We start from the raw sequence: 19,981 nt of genomic DNA, 5'->3' as shown, positions 1-19,981 counted from the left end.
GTGAAGAAAGCCATATATAGTCAAACCAGCGGTCGATAAAAATGGGTACTTTCCACTCAATGGAAGTTTTTAGATTTTCATGCCAAGTCAACTAACAGGGCCACATGTTTCTGCTGAAGTCCATGGGAAACCAGGCACCAACTGTGGGAAGAAGCAGGACTTTGTGGAGTCTGAAAGCCAAACCAAGGCGTGCTCCAAGAACTAGGGGCTTCATTGGGAATTTGGGTAAATAACAGTTCAATGTTCAAAAAGCCAATGGACACACCTAGAGGGTAAACAGAGCCATTTTTAGTTCCCTTTGCTCTTACAATGGGCTCAAACCAGCAGAATACACCAATCCCAGCAAACCCAGCTTTCCCAGTGGAAAGCCAGGAGGCTTGGGGCCCACACACCCCCATCCTGAAGAGATGGCTTAGGCAGCTTGGACACTTACCCGGAGCACAGCTGTCTACTAAGGCCCCCAGAGCCTTGCCATCTTGCCAGTTCTGGTTGAAGTTGGTGATGGGCAAGTAGGGGATCTTGTTCTGAATCCATCCCAGCAGCCTCTGCTTTGGTGTCTGCTTCTTGGCATCATCATCCCCTTCATCCTCCCACACAGGCATAGAGATGGAGTAGTGAAGGATGAGTGTCCACACCAGGCCCAAGATGAGCTTCAGGTTCCCATCCACGATGGCTTTGCTATCTGGGGAGAGAGGCACAGGCTCGAGTTGGCACATTCCTCTGTAAACGAAATCCTCATCTGTTAGAGAACCACACAGACCCATTTCAGAGTGAAAGGAGGTAATGTGAGAACTGGCTCCAGAATCCTTGAGGATGAGAATCGATGAAAGAAGGTTCCAAGATTTTACAGGTATCATTAGATCATGAGTACATGAAACTGCATTAGACTTTTCTCTCTCCTTTTGTATATGTTTGAAATTTACCGTAAAAAAAAAAAAAAAAAGAGCTTTTAAATTTGAAAGAAAGTATTTCAGAAATACAGACAATTAAACAGGGGCAGCTGAATTCCAGAGACAACCACCTGCTAACTTGATACTATGTGATCTACCAGATTATGTGTGTGTTTGCTGCCCTGAATTTATATTATACTATACAACGGGTCTCAAAATTGTTCTTTTCACTAATCGTTATGTCCTGGATACCTCTTCCCTATAAAAAGTTGTTTCTGTTTACACTCCCATCTACAGGTTTAAGAGGCCAGTTTCCTCTCAGATCTCACCATCACTGGGTGTTAGCAATCATTTTCATCTCTGCTCTTCTCACAAGTTAGTCATTCATAAGATAAAGCCCTTAATAGTTAAGCTAATCCAGCCCGGCAAAGTCTCTGTTGCCAGGAGGATAAGTGATTGGTCCAAGGTCATGGCTCCTTTCTAGTCTACTCCCAGCTTAACAGAACATGCCAAAGCCAAACCCAGGACCGTTCTAGGGATCTTCTAGGAATCTCACTGCTGCTGCTTTCTACCTTCTGCTCCTCCCTTGGCTTCTCTGTGGCCCTCTGTCCTCTGTCCTCTTACCAACCTCTACCTACGTCCATCAAAATCCAACATTATCAACGAAATCCCCTCTGTCACTCGTACTCCCCTCCTCTACCTCTCCCCACGCACTTCCCCTATCTATCCTCTCTCTCTCTCCCTCACACTTCCCTTCCTATCCCCCATCTCTCTCCCCCTCTCCCCACACACTTCCCTTCCTATCTACCCCTCATCTCTCTCTCCCTCTCTCTCCCCTCTACCTCCTCCCACACACTTCTACTCCTATCTACTCACCCATCCCCCCCAACTTCCTCCACCCTTTCCCCACCAAAATCCCCTGTTGCAAGCCCCCATTTCTACCAGGACTCCAAACTGAAAACGTTAGAGCCATCTTGGACTTCTCCTTCAAACCCCAGGTTTCTCCAACATGTCAATCCCCTCTCCATCTACATCTCTTGGCAAATCCTTTTCTCCACCTTCCCAGTAAATATGTGGCCCCTCCTACCTCTCTCAGCGTCCTCAACAGCCGTGAAGTTGAACCATGTTCACATAACCTTAGAACTATCTTTCTGGTCTCGTAACTCTGTGCTTCCAAATTCACCAATGATCCCGACTGCCCACAGTCAAACTCCTTAGACATATAGCACGCCCAGAACCCCCAAACCCAGCCTGCTTTTTCACCCTTGTCACCCGTCCCGCCATAGTTCACACTGCTCACACAGACACAGAGACTTCTCATTCCTGGACCACGTCCTGCTTTGAACCCCTCGGACCTCTCCAACTTGATCTGTATTGTGCTCTGTATTCCCTTTGATGGGAAGACCCTTCACCCCACGCTCCTGTGGGACAACCCCTGGCTCCTCAGTCAAGGGCCAGATCCAACAGTTGGTGGCGCTTCGCTCCCGCCAGCATGTGTGTGACTGTGCCAGGGCCCTCTCAAGACAAAAACCAAGCCTCCCAGGCCCCACTGCAGGACTACGAGCACCTGCTAGGGAGTAACTGAGCCTTCGCCATCTTGGAGCTCCCTTTACCGAGTCCCACCCACCCATCCACCATAAACCACCTGAATGACGGTTAAACAAACACACGCCGGATTGCACTTAATGAAACCCAACTACAACCACATGAGAAATATACACACATGCTGATAAGGAGTAAATGGCACGCCACTTAAAACCGAAAGGGTGGAGGCTTTTCTTTCTTTTTTTTTTTAATTAACCTGTTTATTGTTAGTCCTCTCACAAGAAAAGATCCTCTTAACAGGGCACACCCAAACCCACAAAAACCAAAGGTAGCTTTATGGCTGCAGATGCAGTCATAATAAAACTTGTTCCTGTAAAACTGTGCAGAGTAAAGATTATCATGAACTGGCTCGTGAGACAATCTATATTTGAGCAATCCTCACTCAAAGTTAAGGTGCCCAGAGATTTTCTATGTAATGAACTGTATAAATAATAACGTTTAAGCAGGACAGTCCATGTAACTCACAGGGCCCAGCAACAAATGAAAATACAAAACTCCTTGTCCAAAAAGTATTAAGAATTTCAGGATGGCAGCAGAAGAGCATTAAACCAAGCAGAGAACCCTTCTCAGGGCAGGGTCCTATACTGTATGACCATGAAGATTGTATGACCATGAAGCCACCTCTGCTTCTGAGGTCCTGTGGTCAATAAAGCAGCAGTCGTCTGCACAAAACACTTGGCCGTGCACAGAACTTGGACATCCAAGGAAATCATCCCACCACACCGTATATATGCTTCTCCAGGTGACAGCCCTTGACCGTGATGGAATTTTTTGATTAGATATCCTGTTAGAAGGTTGTCTTTGAAGTGCTGATTACTGAGTTACTACCTACCAATCGTAAGAAATTCCAGGTCAAACAATTTTCCATGCCAGTTTCCTTTACTCAAACTACAGGGAGAAGAACAGTCCTCAGAAGGGTGGGGGGTGGGGGCAGGAAGGAAGAAAGTATGTGTACACTTATCGTTAGTCAGGGTCCCCGGTGGTGAACCACGGAGGGTCTGGTCTTGCACCAGGCAGGATCCAAACAGACCAAAGAGTCTCATCCAGCCACAAGTATCAGACTGCAAAGTTCAACTTTCCTGAGTTATGTGTTAAGTGCTTTTCAAATGCAAACTTGCAGATCTGATCCATAAATCAAAACATGAAACCAGTGTGCTCTATTTTTACCCAGCTTACACATGCTGGTCGAAAGGAATGAGACATGAGTATTTTTTAAAAAAAATTTGGGGGGAAATATGACCCAGTAAAAGCCTGAGCCAAACGTATGAAAAATACAATGCCCAGAACTTCTGTTTCCAATGAATTCAAGGTGGGTGTCCAAAGAGGAAAGCCCCCATTAAGGTCTCACTGGGACAAATGATACTTTTGTTCTGCTATTCTAAGAAGCTGGAGAAAGAACAGTCCTCGCTCCAAAAGTGATTTTGACAGGTGAAGGTTCAAATGCTTTACCGAACTCTTGGAACAATAAAAAGATGGCAGCTTGCCCAAAAGGTCTCCCCTCTCCCACCCACAAGAAACAGGAGAGTCCCAACGCCTTGAAACCGAAATGCTACAGAGCGTCACAGGGTCGATGTGAGACCATCCCAGCCGACTACGGGGTTTTCAAATGTGAGTACGCTCTGTGATGTTTATGTCGAGTATAAACATGGAACAGAAATGTAAAAGGAGGAAAGGCCAGGTCAGCTGGAAGCCTCCCTGGCAGGATTCCACCTCATTGAGAGCCTCTTTATGGAATAAAATAAGCCAACGCCCGCCACGCCTGCTGGACCTCCTAGAATCTGCTTAGAGTGTCGGTGGGTTGGAATCTGGCCACAGGTTTCTCCTCCCCAGATCCAACCAATCCCCATTCCCATGTAACTGGGCCTGGCTCTGGCCAGCGCTGACCCTCCAACCACACACCCCCTCTGGAACTACTTAAAATTACCCAGCATTGCTTCCAAGTGAGGCCTGTGGCTTCTTTTCTTTCTCTTTTCTTTTTTTTTTTTTAAAGCTAGAAAGTTAATTTGAGCTACTGTAGGTTCCAGGACGGAATGTTTTCGCGTCACTTCTGTACACCGGTTCCCCAGTCCTCCCTGAGCAGCAATCAGGAATGGGCACATTTTCGGGGGAGGAAACCGGCTATTTTTAGGTAATCTTTGGAAGCATCATGGAAACATCTACTGTGCAGACAAGTTCCTCCGAGGAAGGGAGATGGTGATCTTTCCCTCTCTCCTATCAGGAGGGCGGGATTCCTGCGGCCATCTGCGTGCCCACCACATTCACCGTGCTGACCTCCCCTCATATTACTGAGGGCTGTGTGGTGGAGGCCGGGAGGAGAGGCCTGGGCAGACACCATCCCACGTTTTCGCTCTCCTGAGTAAGAACAACAGGTCATTGATTTGCCATAACACAGCAGCTCACTGCTAGGTGAGAAACAGCCAACACAGACTACAGGAATCAAGCAGGCGTAGAAGTTTCAGAAAAGCTCCTTCTCATATGCCTGGGGAAAGTACCCAGGCCATGCGCCAGCTCTGATTTAGCCATCTGGAGAGGGGTCTGCCGCACACTCTGCTCTGAGAGGCAGTGGGGCACCATGGTTGCAAGGACAGGCTCTGGAACCAGCAACCCAACTAGACATGTGACTTCGAACAGTCCATCCACCCTCTCTGGACCGTTTCCTCGTTTACCAAATGGAAGTGATCACAGTCAACACCTTCACGGGGCTGTTGGTGAGGAGGAGGTGGGTTACAGAACACCAGGAGTTGAGCACAATGCCAGGTACAGGGTAGGAGCTGAATATTACCTCCCTCCCCTTTCTTACTCCTTCACCTCAGACCTGAATACCTGCTACGTGCCCAACACACTTCCCCAGAGCCAGAAGCCCAGAAGCTATAATCCCAGGTTTGCAGGCAAGCAGGAAACGAAAGGCAAGACAGTACTTTGTAAATTAAGAGGAGGATGAGACATGTGTCACTTCTCGGAGCCAAGCAATTCATTAGAAGGGTCAGGAGTCTCCGAGGTCCCCAATCTCCTGTTCCGGGAGGCGGCTGACCCACACACTACAGTGAACCCAGGCCATGTGGGGTCGGCGCCAGGGGGACACTTCTGTGCTGAGGGCTTTAAGGAGATCCAGATGGCCTGAGATCCCAGACAGAAACCAAGAACCACCCAGGAACCCAACTATTGATCATTTATCAGACCTCCCTGAAAGAGAACACGGTACAAAGAGCAGCCCACAAGAGCCCAGAGTCTGGCCCCTTCTTGACTTCCCAACGTCACATTGCCCGGGGGTTCACCTTGATCTCTGGCCTCTGCTGGCTTAGCCTGGAACTCTCCCCACCTCTCCTGACCTGGTTAACGCCTCTTCTATATCCGACACTATAGTAGGTCCCTGGTTAAACGTGCCCTTCTCTTCTAGTGGGACTAAGGCCACGCTGAAATAAGCCCCTGCCACGTCTGCCTCCCCTGCTCAAAGCGTTAGCTCTGCAAATGTAGGAACAGGCTGTTCCGCTCCTCTAAGCATGGCCACTTGGCTGTTTGGGGGACAGGCTGCCACACGCATGGCTCCCCTTCCTCTCCTCTCTGGTGCTCTAGGAGTGACAGAGTTGCCTCTCATTGGATGCAAAAGTCCACGCACAGCCTTTCAGACAGAATGCTAACCTGCTCCAGACGGTGACCCCCTCTGCACCCCCAGCAGGCCACACAGCGCGGGGCACAGGAAGATGGCTGGGGGGGGTTCACTAAGGCTCCGCGCCACCACACTTGAGCCCTGGCCAAGTGATCCAATCCCAGTGTGCCTCAGTGACTTGCCCTGGAAACTGGGGAAAATGCTGGAACAGGAGCACAGGGCTGCTGGGGAGCCTGCATGTGATAACGCATTTGCAGCACTCAGACGCCTACACACTCAGCTGTCATGAAACGCTCATCTTGTTACTATTATTCTTACCACCACCGACTTCAACATCCTTTTATCAACCTTGAGACAGAAAGAACAAAGGCAGAAGGGAAAAGTGAAAGCTTAGCTGTTAAAGGTGGTGACCTCCACGTTTGCACTGGGGTTTCCTGTCAGCCCTGACTGCCTAGATGAGCCAACCAAAGCAGCATCCTGTGCAGGGCTGCCCCGAGGCAACCCCACACTGCAGTGCTCAGATCACCTGGGCCCAGGACCCAGGTGGCGGAACTGGGGCTCACTGGCCTCCCAGGCTGGCTTTCCGGTTTCTCCCCATCCTGCCTTCTTTCCCAGCCTCAACAAACGGTGGCTGAACTGTTGGCCTCCGTCGTCCAAACAAGAGGGCACCCTCCAGTAAAAGCAGGCGGTTCCCCGCTGTCCTCAGTTTCTCAGCTGCCACCTGTTTCACGGTCATGAGGAGGAGGGCCGTCTCAGTCTGCTGCCCAGAACCGGGATGCATTTCCGGGAGTGCGATGGTCCTTCCATCCGTACGGCAGATGATAGACTGTGTACCTCGGCAGGACTGTGTACCTGCCTGGACACCTGTGGGCAGGATGAAGGGCCAGGCTGGCTTCTCTCCTGCTTGGGGCTTCATCTAGGGCCTGAAACTACCCAAAGGCAACACAGACTCACAACCAGGTGACTCACACTGCTGACGATGGAGGGGTACTGCCGTGAAGGCCACTAAAACCCTCCCTCCCCTTTCCCCAGGCTTGCAGCTTCCAGCTGGATGGCCCTTCCCAGCCTCCCTTGCAGCTCAGCAGCATGGCTGCTTCGCCAATGGACGGTGTGCTCTCACTTCGGGGCCCTGGCCAGATGCGGGGGGTGCCTCCTCCCAGCACTCCCTCCTAGTGCCAGCCAGAGACCCTGACATGACAGTCACTTAGCTTTGACTTGCCCTAGGGGAGGCCAGGCAAGGTGGTAGAGGGAACCTGGGTCCCAGAATAAGGTGCCCTGACAACCTGAAGACTGAAAAAAGTTACTGTATTTGGGTTTGGTTTTTTGTTTTTTGTTTTTTTTTTTTTAATTTTTATCTCTTTGTTACAGCAGTTTAATATAAAAAGAGGATGTTCTGGGCCTTGAAGTCCTGAAGTCACATGGGCCTATGTCTATCAGTAAGATAAAATACAGACCACAATAAAATAAGGGTGGATTGGGGCACTCAGGTCGGCTGGATTTCCGATCCTTTTTCTTACTCAGGAACTCTCCAGGATGACAAAGGAGCTGTCGGAGTTAACTTTTACACTTCACTATGTCAGGGTTCAGTTAATAAAGAGTGCATGTGGAAGGCCTTTGTATGTTAGTAATTTTTCAGGAGATGACACAATAGACCAGGGGTGGCAAATGGCATTGGCACGTGAGGTGAAGACCCTTTCAGCGTGTTGAGAAAGATTCTGAGGCCCTATCTGGGGTCAGCAGGAAAGAAAATTGATTACTAATGTCTGCCATGAACAGGCACGGGAATAGAGGCTCGGCGAGGTAGAATTGTGCAGATTAGCCATGCCTGCCCTGGGCACCACATGGGGAGTAGTGGCTGGGATTTCTCTGCAAGAGAATTGAGTAAACACTGCCAGACCCCTGATTTGAGATTTCTACTATAGGCCCATAACACATTTCTTATGCATAACCTCAGACTTCAAATTTCCTACTTGGCCAACTATTCCTTCTGTTTTCTCTCACTTGCTGGACAACTTCTGCCTGGAATAATTGGAACAAATTATTTCATAAATACCTTATTTTTATTTTGGTACAGAGTTTTTGGTGGACATTCAGATCACCGATACTATGGTGGTGTTCTGCTTCCGAATTTATCCCAAACACCAGATTTTCTGGTGAAGAGGTATTCTTTATTTAAAAGATGCATTTGCATCACCAAGTGGGCTTTTGAATGCCTCTTTTGAAAAGTTCTTATCGCTTCTGGGAATTACTTTCTATCCATCAACAAAGTCACTCTGGATTAAATGAGATAGGTATATGAACGGGCCTAGAACTTAAGTCCCTTCCAACTAGTATTATTGGGATAGCCTTGAAAAGTTAGAACAAGGATTCTAGCCTTGTTATAAGGATTAAAGAAAGAAGGAAAAAAGGAAAGACACCCCAAAATGGTCAAAGCAATGTATTCTACACTAGGTTTTCGATCTCGAAGTCACAGGCCTCCTAAGTGAGTGGTAGGATGAGGGCCCCAGGGACCCCTGAGCCTGAGCAGGGAGTGGAGCAGCCAGGAGTCCAGCCACTGGGAGGCCCCAGGAAACCCCGGAGTGAGCTCAAAAGTTCTCAGCATGGTGTCTGTCCCTCACTCATCACTTCCAGGCACCATGACTCTGAGAACATGTCCAACTGAAATAATAAACACTGGCTGTGAACAGAGGTCTTGGTCACCTTTTGACTCCACCTCAGGCTCACCTGAAACACGGTCCTCCAGCTCAGTCTGTGACGTGGCAAAACCACCTCACCTGAAACGCAGTTCACAGCCCACCCTGTGCACGCAAACGCAGCCCACAGGGTAACCCTTTGAGAAAAAGCACGAAGGCAGGAGGAACCATGCCCAGAGACTCCTAAGCCCCTCCCCTCCTGACATCAACAGCAACCATGCTGTAAGAGCAGCTCCCTCTCTTCCAGACCTGCCCCCGGGGCTTGGCCCTGTGCCACATGCATCACCTCCCATAACCCTCCCTGCGACCCGCTTTTATGGTTAATCTCATTTTACAGATGAGAAGACAGAGGTCCATAGAGGCACCAGCCAAAAGTAACAGAGTTACTAGATTTAAACCTAGTTTAAACCCAGTTCTCTCCGTTGTCCGAGCCCCAAAACTCCCTACTTCTCTGAATGCACATTATGTCAGGACAACTGTATTCGGTGAGCACAACAGGACACACGTTTCACAGATGAGGAGACTGAGTACCAGGAAGGGACACACCCTTGGGACCCACGGCCGGTGAGCGGTGTGCTTGGGAGGGGAACCTAGGCAGGGCCTCTGACCCTGTAACTGCCCCCATCATTCCCACGGTCCCTAAACTGTCAAGGTTCTGGCAGAACAATGTGGACAGACAGCACAGAAAGTGACAGCACCAGGCCTGGGTGGTGCGATCAGGAGTCAGACACAGATTATTTTAGCTCCCGTGCCTCAGTCATGACTCAGCCTCCACTACACCCCAGGAACTGGGGATTCCAATGACCCAGCATCCGGGAGGTCCGCCATGCATGCCCTACTGCTCAGCATGGGAAGTCGGGGAGAATGGCAGAAGATACAGCTCTGCCCTCGTTTCCCCAAACCTATTCAGCTGTATTTTCCCTGGAAAATAGAAATTAGGGTCACTCACATACGTGAAAGCTCAATTTGTTCTATTCATCTGTTCTCATACCCAAAAAATACTTTGTGCTTACTGAATGCCAGGCCCTGTGCTGGCTACAAATTATATTTTTATGTAAGATATTAAGTTAAATTGGCTTTAAAACACTCCACAAAGAGATGACAACATTATTATAATGAAAACCATCCGCCACCCCCCTACTCGCTCCCCTCCCCGCCCCGCCCCTGCAACCCTGCCCCAGGGCAAGACATTGAAGATCTTTTAAGAAAAAAAAGAAAAAAAATTTTTTTTTGCCTTTTGTGTCTCATGCTAAGCTGTTTCCTGAGGTCAGTTTTTTTTTCTTTTACAATTAAGAGTAAACAGGCAAAAAATAATAATGCTGATGACTAAGACAGGTATTCATCCCTCCATTGCAAACATGTAAAAGCTGAGCCTTGTTACAAAAAAGATCAAGGTGGTTTCCTTGGTTTGAAAGGGGAGAAATCAGTTTGCATACCCCTACCCACATAGCTCACCTCATGTTACAACCCATATAAGCCTGTTATAGAAATGGCAGCCTGCCCAAAGATTGTGAAGTCATAAAAAGAACAAAACTCCCAATTTCAAGTCTTGAATAGGAACCAAGCTGAGGAAAATTCCAAATAATTTATAACCGCTGGCTCCCATCATTACTAACAGAAAAGGGATGAGGCTGGAAGAAAAGAAATTCTCAAAGGACAGATACAGGGAGGGTCTTTACCTGTATGGTCAGTTTTCAGACAGTTCCCCCACTATCGAATTTGTACCCCCAAATTTGAATCTTCAACACAAAATTACATAAGGAGGCCTCCGGACACATGTGCCACCCAGCCACAATGGAGCCCGCTCGGCCCAGACACCGAGCTCCTCTGGTGGGAGGAATTCCACGCCACCAATATCCCCGGATAAAGAGCGTGGGCATGGGGGCAGGACGGAACCCACTCAGACAAAGGGGAGCTCACTTGCTAAAATAATTGGAAGCCAAGTAACCCAGGGGCCAGGGACATGGAAGTAGGCAGTGATGGGGCAGTCAGGGTTCAGAGAAGCCTGGTTTCCCTCCCACGCCTGGCTAGTGAGTGACCCCGGTACTGCGGCGGGTCACCTGGAAGCTGAGAGTCAGAACTGAACTCACCACGTCAAGTGCTTGTCAGATGATAGAGTAAATCAGGCAGTGCTCTGCCTTTTGAGGGACCCACCGTATCAGCAGAGACCAGGACAGCTACTATTATTATTACTGTAACATTATAAACACACACAAGTTCAAGGACTAACAGTGCCCCATTAATATCATGAAAGATTCAATGCCATTCAATTCTGGTTCAAGACTGCTCAGAGCCAAATACCCCAGAACTGTGCCTTCCAACACAGACGAGCATTCCATCTGCTAACGACCACAAGACCAGCCCCCATCAGGGACCCGGGATTAAGGCTGATAGAATCAAGATGTTCTCTGCTCAGTGAGCTGCCTCAATGAACTGGCAGTCTGCTAAAAACTGCAGGCCACCCCAACTCCTCCAGCAGATTCCTGAGCAGTCTGCAGGGGCCAGCCTGGGCCACTGTTGACAGAAAATTAAATGCAAGGTCAATAAATTCAATATGAAGCACAAAATATTCAAGAAAGTTCCCTAACGGGATTCCTTTCTCTAATGGGGGGAAGGGGGGGTTGGATATGAAAGTGATCTTTAACCATGAAAGCAGCTCGTTACCATCATATAATGAGGGAGTAAAACTGAAAACAACGTAAATGCCTTCCCATGAATAAACAGTTAAATAAACTTTACAGAACATTCATCAAGCAAAAGAGTAATAGGCTGCTGTGAAAAGAATAAGAAAGATATGTTTGCTCCAGTAGGGACGGGCCTTCCTGATATATTAAGGGAACAGGAGCATTTGTAGCAAAGTATAGAACGTGCAATTCTGTTTCGGAAAAGGCATGACTCTGTATCTGAATAGAAAAATCTGGAAGCATGCACACCCGACTGTGTTCACTGGCTCTCCCTGGGAAGAAGACTTGGGGTGATTGCAAAAGACGAGCTTTCTCTTTTTTTGTTGTGACATGCTCCCATGTTTGAATTTCTTTTCTCAGTTTAAGTTACATGCGTTACTTTTATAATAAATTGTGACACACACCTCCCCAAAGAAAGAAACAGTATATGTGAAGGAACTCTTCATTGAACAAAACTGCTCGTCGGCATCTAGAGGCACTGATGCGGGAAAAGTGACAGGTTTTATCAAATGATGAAAGCATTGTGTACAGTAGGTTCGCACATGAGTAACAAGGTGGCCAGGGAATGGCATCATTGCGTTCAGATATGCACAGAATACCTCTAGAAAAGACAAGACACTGTTCACCAGCTGCATTTGCGTCTGGGTAGGGGAACAGGGAATGGGGGTGGGGGGAGTGCAAGGGAGCCAGTCTTATCTTTTTACGCTGAGTATGATTCTCACCATGTTTGATGTCCCCCGTCAACAAGGAACCAGCAAATCCATGGAGGCCTTGTAGGATGGGGCAGATGCCTTTCTGGTGACCACGTCTGCTCCGTTGTCACACAGGGGCCGTCCAAATGCCTTCCTGGTCCCCAGCCATACACACTCTCCTGGACCAACAGTTTCTGCCTCAGGAGATGGCCTCTGCCATTTCCAGACAGCTTGCCAGAGGAGTGGAAGATGTTCAAGATTACCTTGTGAGAAGATGGAGTCGTCCAGTTGCCTTTGGGCCTGCTTAACAAGCCAACCAAAAAAAAACCCCAAAAAACAAAAAAACTATCCACCTTTCTGATCCCTTCCTACCTTATTCCCTGGCACCCTGAGAGTGTCTTCCCCATGACGCAGAGGCCCAGCACTCAGTTATACTGAGGACCGAGGGCCCAGGCCCAGTGCAATGACCCCACCGAATTCTCATTGTTGCTTTGGGAGACATCCCTGTTAGTCCCATTTTCCAGATTAAAAAACTGAGAAGCAGATAAATCGAGCCCATACGTGGTGGAGGGGGATTTGGATCTAGGCCATCCAGCTTCAGAATCTGCTGCTGGCCATGCCACCTGGAGACCAGGTGGGGCTGCAAGCTTCGAAGAGGCTCATACGCAGACATCGTAATATTACAAAGGCTTTCTAAACTGGCAAAAGCTGAGGAGGAAGTCAACGCTGAGGGTTACATCATCCTCCTGAAAGAGATTTATCGCTGTGCCCCTGAACTCTGTCCCACGATAAACGGCCACGGCAGTAAAATAAACAGACCAGGCACATAGCAGGTCAGCTTCTCTGCTAAAATGGGAACAAGTCCCAACATCCCTAAGGCATAAGCAAGTGACACACACGGAATATCCAAGGCCCCACCCTAGCCACAGCTGCCAGTGACTGAAGACGCACGGCCCACCGCCAAGCGTCTTCAGTACCGCTTCTTTATCTAAAGTGTGCTGCACTTGAGCTGGAAGCTGCTTCCTGGCTCAGCAAAACACCAGCTCTGCTAAACCTGGCCTTGAGGAAGATTTGTCCCTCTGGCTGCACTCACAAACCCAGTCCTAACTTAGACCATTTACCAGGAGAGGTTGTTTACCTTAAATCAATTCAATTTTCTTTTTCCCTCAGCCTAGTTTATTTACGTATACACACACACACACACACACACACACACACACAAATTTTATGTGTGTGTATGTGTGTGTATACATACATAAATTTATATATATATAAATTATATATATATATATATAAATGATTCCCTAGTCACTTTATTTTTAAACATGTGAAAATACATAACAGTTACAATTTTTAAATGAAGGCTGTGTAACACCTACTGACATCTTGTGTACCATAGCTTTGAAAAGACTACTCTAGACATTAGCTGGTTTTCCAAGACAAACTGCTCCTGGGTCAAATAAGCTGGGGTTATAGGGAATTGAACAATTTTAAACTGCTGCAGGACTTCTCAGAGCCTTAAATATGCAAATGTACACTGACAATCTCTGAGAGCACTAGGGTGCCACACAGCATTTCCCAACTTTACTGGATTAGGGAACTTTTTTTATATGCTCTCAAAGAACTCTAAAGTATCCAGAAGATACTTCCGTAATTCTACCTTAAATTGCCCTCTAGATCTTCTACAAACCCTTTCCCTGAATGTTCCCATAGGCTTGGAGATTATGTTTTCTATAAATGGTAGATGTGGGGTGAGGAAGACAGGCAAGGGGCACAAAAGGAAGATGACAGAATATAAATTATTGAGGCTTTCTCTGATCTACAAGTATTTTGGTGGCCGGGATTACGAATCTAGAACCATGTTACTTGGAATCAATGAATTTTGCAGATAAAGGGTAATAAAAGTAGGTTCTCAAAACATTGTTTCCAGTGAAGGGGGCTAAAGGGAAGCATACCCCTTAACCATGATGTTTATGCAATTCTGGTGATAACCAACTCACTTAAAAACCACACGAAGAAACAGCTCATTGTTCCAGTGCAAACTGTAATTCCTAAACATGGGTCATGATTTAGAGGGATCCAGGCCAAAAGCAGCCTTCTCCTTTCTGGGTTTGCTTGAGAGCTTCTAATGTCAAAATCTTCATCCGCAGACAATGTATTGCCAAGTGGGAAGAGTCAGAGAAGAAACTTGGTAATTTGGACCACCGCTTAATGCAGTAGAAAGAGGGGAGTTGTCCTGATGGGAGCAAGTGCAGTATCAAATTATGTGAGCAGGGAAAATTTCCAGAAGCTCCACCCCATGGCCACTTAGCTCTAAACTTCCCGTAATGGGATGGGGGTAGGGGGGGTGCTTCCTGCCATGGGAGGAAAAAAGTTGGTAAAAATTATTTACATAATAACTGAAACACATCCAAGTAGCATTCCTAGTGCTATCTAAGGATGAAATACTCATAAGCATACCGACAGAGCAGTGAGCCGCACAGCTTGAGCGCTAATTAAAGCCACTCTCCAAGCTTCTGTGCAGTGCTGGATGGGAATCTGAGATTCAGTCAACTGTCATCCAAGCATCCCAGATAGGGAGTGGGCTTGGTCTCTAGCACCATTGTGATTCTAGTACCTAGCATGATGCTGACCACATAGTAAAAAGGAGAAAAGCAAAAGGGGGGAAACCGCTGCCATCTACTAACCTGACCAACAACTACCCACTCATCAATACACCTACCAACCAAAAATCAACCAGACAAGCTGACCAGACAACCAGCAGTCCACACATCTACCAAACCACCACCCACTTAGTCAACCAACTACCAAACCCGAGTGGACTCATCCTGGACCACCCTCTCCCACCAAATCCTTTCCTTCCCCCAGGCCTGCTGGCCACCTCTAAATCGATCCCCAGCCCAGCAGCCCTAAGCTAATGGCAGGCCCCCTCCACTGGCCATTCCTGTCTCTGTCCACAGATGAGGAACTCTTAACTCTTCCCAAATCTCTCCACGGGTTCCAGCAAGGCCACCCCATAGCCCTGAGGCACCGCCCCTTCTCAGGGACATGTAAAACAATTTGAAAGTTGGGGGAGCTGGGGGAAGAACTGGTTCCAAAACAAACAAAAATTTCAAGAAATTGAAGTTAATAAATATTTTATTAAGTGCCTGCATTTAGCATTGTGTCTTCCTCACTAACTGCGTTCTATGGTTGACATCTATGGAGATTTCATTACATGTGAAAATGACTTACAGGTTCGTTTTCTCACATCCTGAGAATTCCAAAGTATACATTATAATTGCTGAGAAATCAGTCAATTGTAAAATAAAGGAGTGAGTCACGGCCAAATAATATAACAGAATACAAATACAAATAAATAAGAGCAAAAGTATTTTTTTTAAGTCTTTCAAATTATTCTATGACAACACTTGCACAAAACACACCCTTTTTTTAGTATGAGAGATGGGTGTGTTTTATTGTATTTGATAGGACAGACTCAGGGCCTAAGGTCTTAAAACACCCCAGCATGCCGTCCGAAGGCTGAGCTCCCTAGCTGTGCCCCAAGGCTTCCACGGCTGGCCTCTGCCAGTGTCCCCAGCCAGCTGACCCTCCGCATGCCCTGGGCCTGTGCTCCCCCTCGGGCAGAACCCCGGGCTGCTCCCTCTGTTCAGAATGCCCTCCTCTCCTGCCTCTCACTAGGTGGCTTTCTTAGCCACCCTTCAAGATCCAGCCTTCTCGGATACATTCCCTTTCTCCTTGGCATCATGCTTTCTGATATCTGAAGACCATCTCACAAAGTAGACAGAAGTGGGCCTTCCCACACGATCTTACCAGGAAGCCAAATGTCCAGGACAGTTAGCAAGACAAGCCACCATCCTTAATGACATCGCAGCTTCCTACGAGGGACTGTCTTAAGTTGGGGACTCTTGCAGGAGAAGGCAAGTCGCGGGGGAGAGACTATGAGCTTGAACAGGAAAAAACGGGAATTTTCATCTTCGGTAACCTCTAACGAAAAGGTAGCATATTGTTCCGTTATGCATGTACACCATAAAACACAGGTATATTCAGCAAAATCAGATCTTGTCCCATCACATTATAGAGTTGGCGATATCTCAAAATATCCTGCATGCTCCTCACTACATCAAAATCATGGCAGGTTACTGGACTAGTCGCCAGATCTTATTAAACATCTAAATACACATGTACATGTATTACTATATCCAAAAATTTCTGATAAATGTATTTCAATATAACTAGTTTCCTTTGTAACCCCATGTACATGATTTTATGCATAAAGACAAGACTGCAGACTTCAGGGAGCCAATGGGGTCCAAAACACACTCGGTTAAGAATCCTGGCTCCAGGCTGCCTGGCTGGCTCAGTCAGTAAAGCACGCAACTCTTGATCTCGGGGTTGTGAGTTTGAGCCCCATGTTGAGTGTAGAGGTTACTTAAAAAATAAAATCATTTAAAAGAAATTCCTGACTCCAATTAATGAATTTTTAGAACCAAGAAATGAAAGGACTTCGGTAATAGATGTTTGTTAAATGGGCCATAGATCAGTGAAACTGCACTTGCCAGGGCATGGCATTGGTCATCTCTTACGGGGACCCTAGGAGGTCACTATGAATAGGTCTCCCAACCAATATGGCCTACCTACCATCACTGAGTTACCCTCTCGGGCCATAAATACAATCATTTATGTTATTCCCAGCATGAACATCTTCCACTGCTCCCTACAGTCTGTGGCAGGGGTCAGCAACCATGTTCTGTAAAGGGCCATATAGCAAATATTTTTAGGTTTACAGGTCATATGGTCCATGCTGCAACTATTCAAATCTATTGTTGTGAGAAAGTAGCCATAGGCAATACATAAATGAGTGGGTGTGGCCTGTGTCTCAATAAAACTTTATTTACAAAAACAGGCAGAGGGCCAGATTTGGCACCACTGTCTATATAACTATCTATGATGATGGAAATGTTTTATATGTACACTGTCCAACTTGGTAGCCACGAGCCACACTACTGAGCACTTGAAATGTGGTTAGTGTGACTAAGATGCTAAATTGTACCTTTTATTTAATTTTTTAATTAATTTAAATTTAGCCAGCTACATGTGGCTGGTGCATAGGTCTACCCAGTCAAACCTAAGTGTTTTTCCATCCCTTTTGAGGTTTTTCATAACCAGCAAGTACCAAGCACTGAGGCCAATCAGGGGGTGATGTACCAAGTGCTCTCACATTCCTGCATTCCCTTCCCACTCCTGGGCCCAAGGGGTTCTGCAGGCCAGAACGTCCTGTCTCCTCAATCTGCCTCTTTTAAACTCTACTGTTCACCAACCCTACCCTTGCCACAGGCCTTCCCTGACACCCCAGATGAAAACTGCTGCTCTCAGGGCGCCTGGGTGGTGCAGTTGTTAAGCGTCTGCCTTCGGCTCAGGGTGTGATCCCAGCGTTCTGGGATCAAGCCCCACATCAGGCTTCTCCACTAGGAACCTGCTTCTTTCTCTCCCACTGCCCCTGCTTGTGTTCCCTCTCTCGCTGGCTGTCTCTCTCTGTCAAATAAATAAATAAAATCTTTAAAAAAAAAAAAAAAACTGTTGCTCTTCATGCCTCTCTGGGAGGCACTGTAAGAACCTTCTCTTACTAAACATGCCACAGTGACTTGTTACTCATTCTCTGGCTTTTTTTCCTTCACTGTAAGATATTTGAAGATAAAACCATGTCCCTAGCACAGTGCCTTTATTATTTTTTTTTAAGATTTATTTATTTTAGAGTGAGAGAGAACACAGCAGGAGGGGCAAAGGAAGAGAGAGAAAGAATCTCGAGCAGACTCCACGCTGAGCACAGAGCCTAAGGTGGGGCTCGGTCTCATGACCCTGAGATCATGACCTGAGTCAAAACCAAGAATCAGATGCTTACCCCACTGCACCACCCAGGTGCCCCAGCACAGCACCTTTAAGGTTAATAAGCATTCACTAAGTTTGTGAAATGAATACACTATAATTATAGCTAAGTACTGAATATAAACTGTCTTTTTTAAAAAACTCATTTTGAAATTAATAGATTTATCTAAAACCTGTTTATCTTTTTTTTTTTTAAGGGTTGGAATCTAGATTAAAGTAAAAAGGCCCAGATGGATTTCCAATCTGCAGTACAGAGGGATATAGCCCACTCAGTCAACGTCCCATTCCACTACCACAAGATCTCACCCTCCTGGAACCTCAGTTTTCCTCATCTGTAAAATGGGTTGACAGTGGGGCGCCTGGGTGGCTCAGCCAATTGTCTACCTTGAGCTCAGGTCATGATCCCGGGGTCCTGGGATCGAGCCCTGCATCAGGCTCCCTGCTCAGCGGGGAGTCTGCTTCTCCCTCTCCTGCTCCCCCATTTGTGCTCTCTCTCTGTCAAATAAATTTGTAAGTAAAATCCTAAAAAAAAAGAAACGTTTAAAACGGGTTGACAGGGCCTACACCTGGCAGGAATGGAGAACACTTAGCACAGTGCTGAGAGAGAATTAAAGGGTTACAAATGCCCCCTGAACACAGGGAGGGAAGGAACACACAAACCAGACTTAGAGGGGCAGGAACACCAGGACGACCACTGGATTCCCGCAGCAGCCTTTTGCACAGGTCTATCTCAGGGCAGGAGGGGCACGGCCTTCACACAACAGCTGTGCTCGCTGACCTCCCCTGAGCACACAGATCACACCACCACCGAGAGCACTCGGGTGGGTCAGTGCACACCTCCAGCACCTGCCAGCCCAAGAGCTACAGAGCTGTGTGCGTCTGCTCTGGCTGCTCCGATGACAAGCTGCCATCCCCATGAATGTCACGGCCACTGCACACAAAACAGGCTGGAAGCTGTAATTTTTGCAGCTTCTGGGGCTTCTCTGAACAGATAAGAAAATCCAGCCAGGCCACTCGTTATCCTGGTTTTTCTGACCCAAGGCCCTGTTTCCCCTCTTACTCAGCTGCCTTACTCACCAGGCTGGCCGCCAAATGATTGGGCCTTTGTGAACAATCAAATCCACCCTCCAAGAGGACGAGGGGGAGCCGCATTTCTGAGGAAATTCAAAAGAGTGGACTAGCGCTGTTTTAAGCCCAGTTACAAAAATGGCTTTGAACTGCAGCAGCCCTGTCGAAGAGGTTCTTAATTTGAAGGGATCTCAACCTCTCATGTTGGTACTGATATATACGGAATGTTCTTTCCTGATCATCATCTATTTCCCTGAATTATAAAATACGCCATTACAATCAATTCAAATTACATGTAAAATGGATGTAAAATAAATTGAGTCTCTCCCCACTGACAGGCCAGGGTTGCTCTGTTCTTACTGGTGGTCATGACCTTGGTCCTACCTCAGGCTTGGCGTATTCAACTTTCTTCTCAAGCCTCAACACCTCTGTTGCTCAGAGAAATCACTCAAGTTTCAGGACGCCTGCGTGGCTCAGTTGGTTAAGCATCTGCCTTCGGCTCAGGTCATGATCCTGGGGTCTTGGGATCAAGACCCACATTGGGCTCCCTGCTCAGTGGGGAGCCTGCTTCTCCTCTCCCTCTACCCCTCCCCCTGCTTGTGCACTATCTCTGTCAAATAAATAAATAACAATCTTTAAGAAAGAAAGAGAGAAAGAAGGAAAAGAAAGAAAGAAAAAGAAAGAACGAAAAAGAAATCACTTGAGCTTCAACCCTGGCTACACACTGGAATCATCTGAAAACCTTAAAAAAAAAAAGCAGTGGCTCTCCCCAAAAGAAAACAAAATGAGGATTTCTTTGGGGTGGGACCAGGTATCCATAATTTTTAAAGCTTTCAAGTTGGTTCTAAGGGTTCAC

General features: G+C 47.2%; 1 protein-coding gene across 7 annotated transcripts in view; it reads right to left on the bottom strand.

Annotated features, from left to right (window-relative positions):
* The window catches only part of FLNB (filamin B), a 139,355-nt gene that overhangs the window by 84,477 nt on the left and 34,897 nt on the right, over positions 1-19,981 (bottom strand). For all 7 annotated transcript variants that reach the window (XM_026501101.4, XM_044384972.3, XM_026501102.4 and 4 more), the window contains exon 2: positions 434-682. In XM_026501101.4, coding sequence (XP_026356886.1) covers positions 434-682 — 249 coding nt within the window. The remainder of the gene's footprint in view (positions 1-433; positions 683-19,981) is intronic.

This window comes from Ursus arctos, unplaced genomic scaffold (assembly GCF_023065955.2).
Source record: "Ursus arctos isolate Adak ecotype North America unplaced genomic scaffold, UrsArc2.0 scaffold_14, whole genome shotgun sequence".
Classification (NCBI taxonomy): domain Eukaryota; kingdom Metazoa; phylum Chordata; class Mammalia; order Carnivora; family Ursidae; genus Ursus; species Ursus arctos.
Note: the sequence above shows the minus strand (reverse complement) of the source record. Positions and strands in the feature narration are given on the sequence as shown.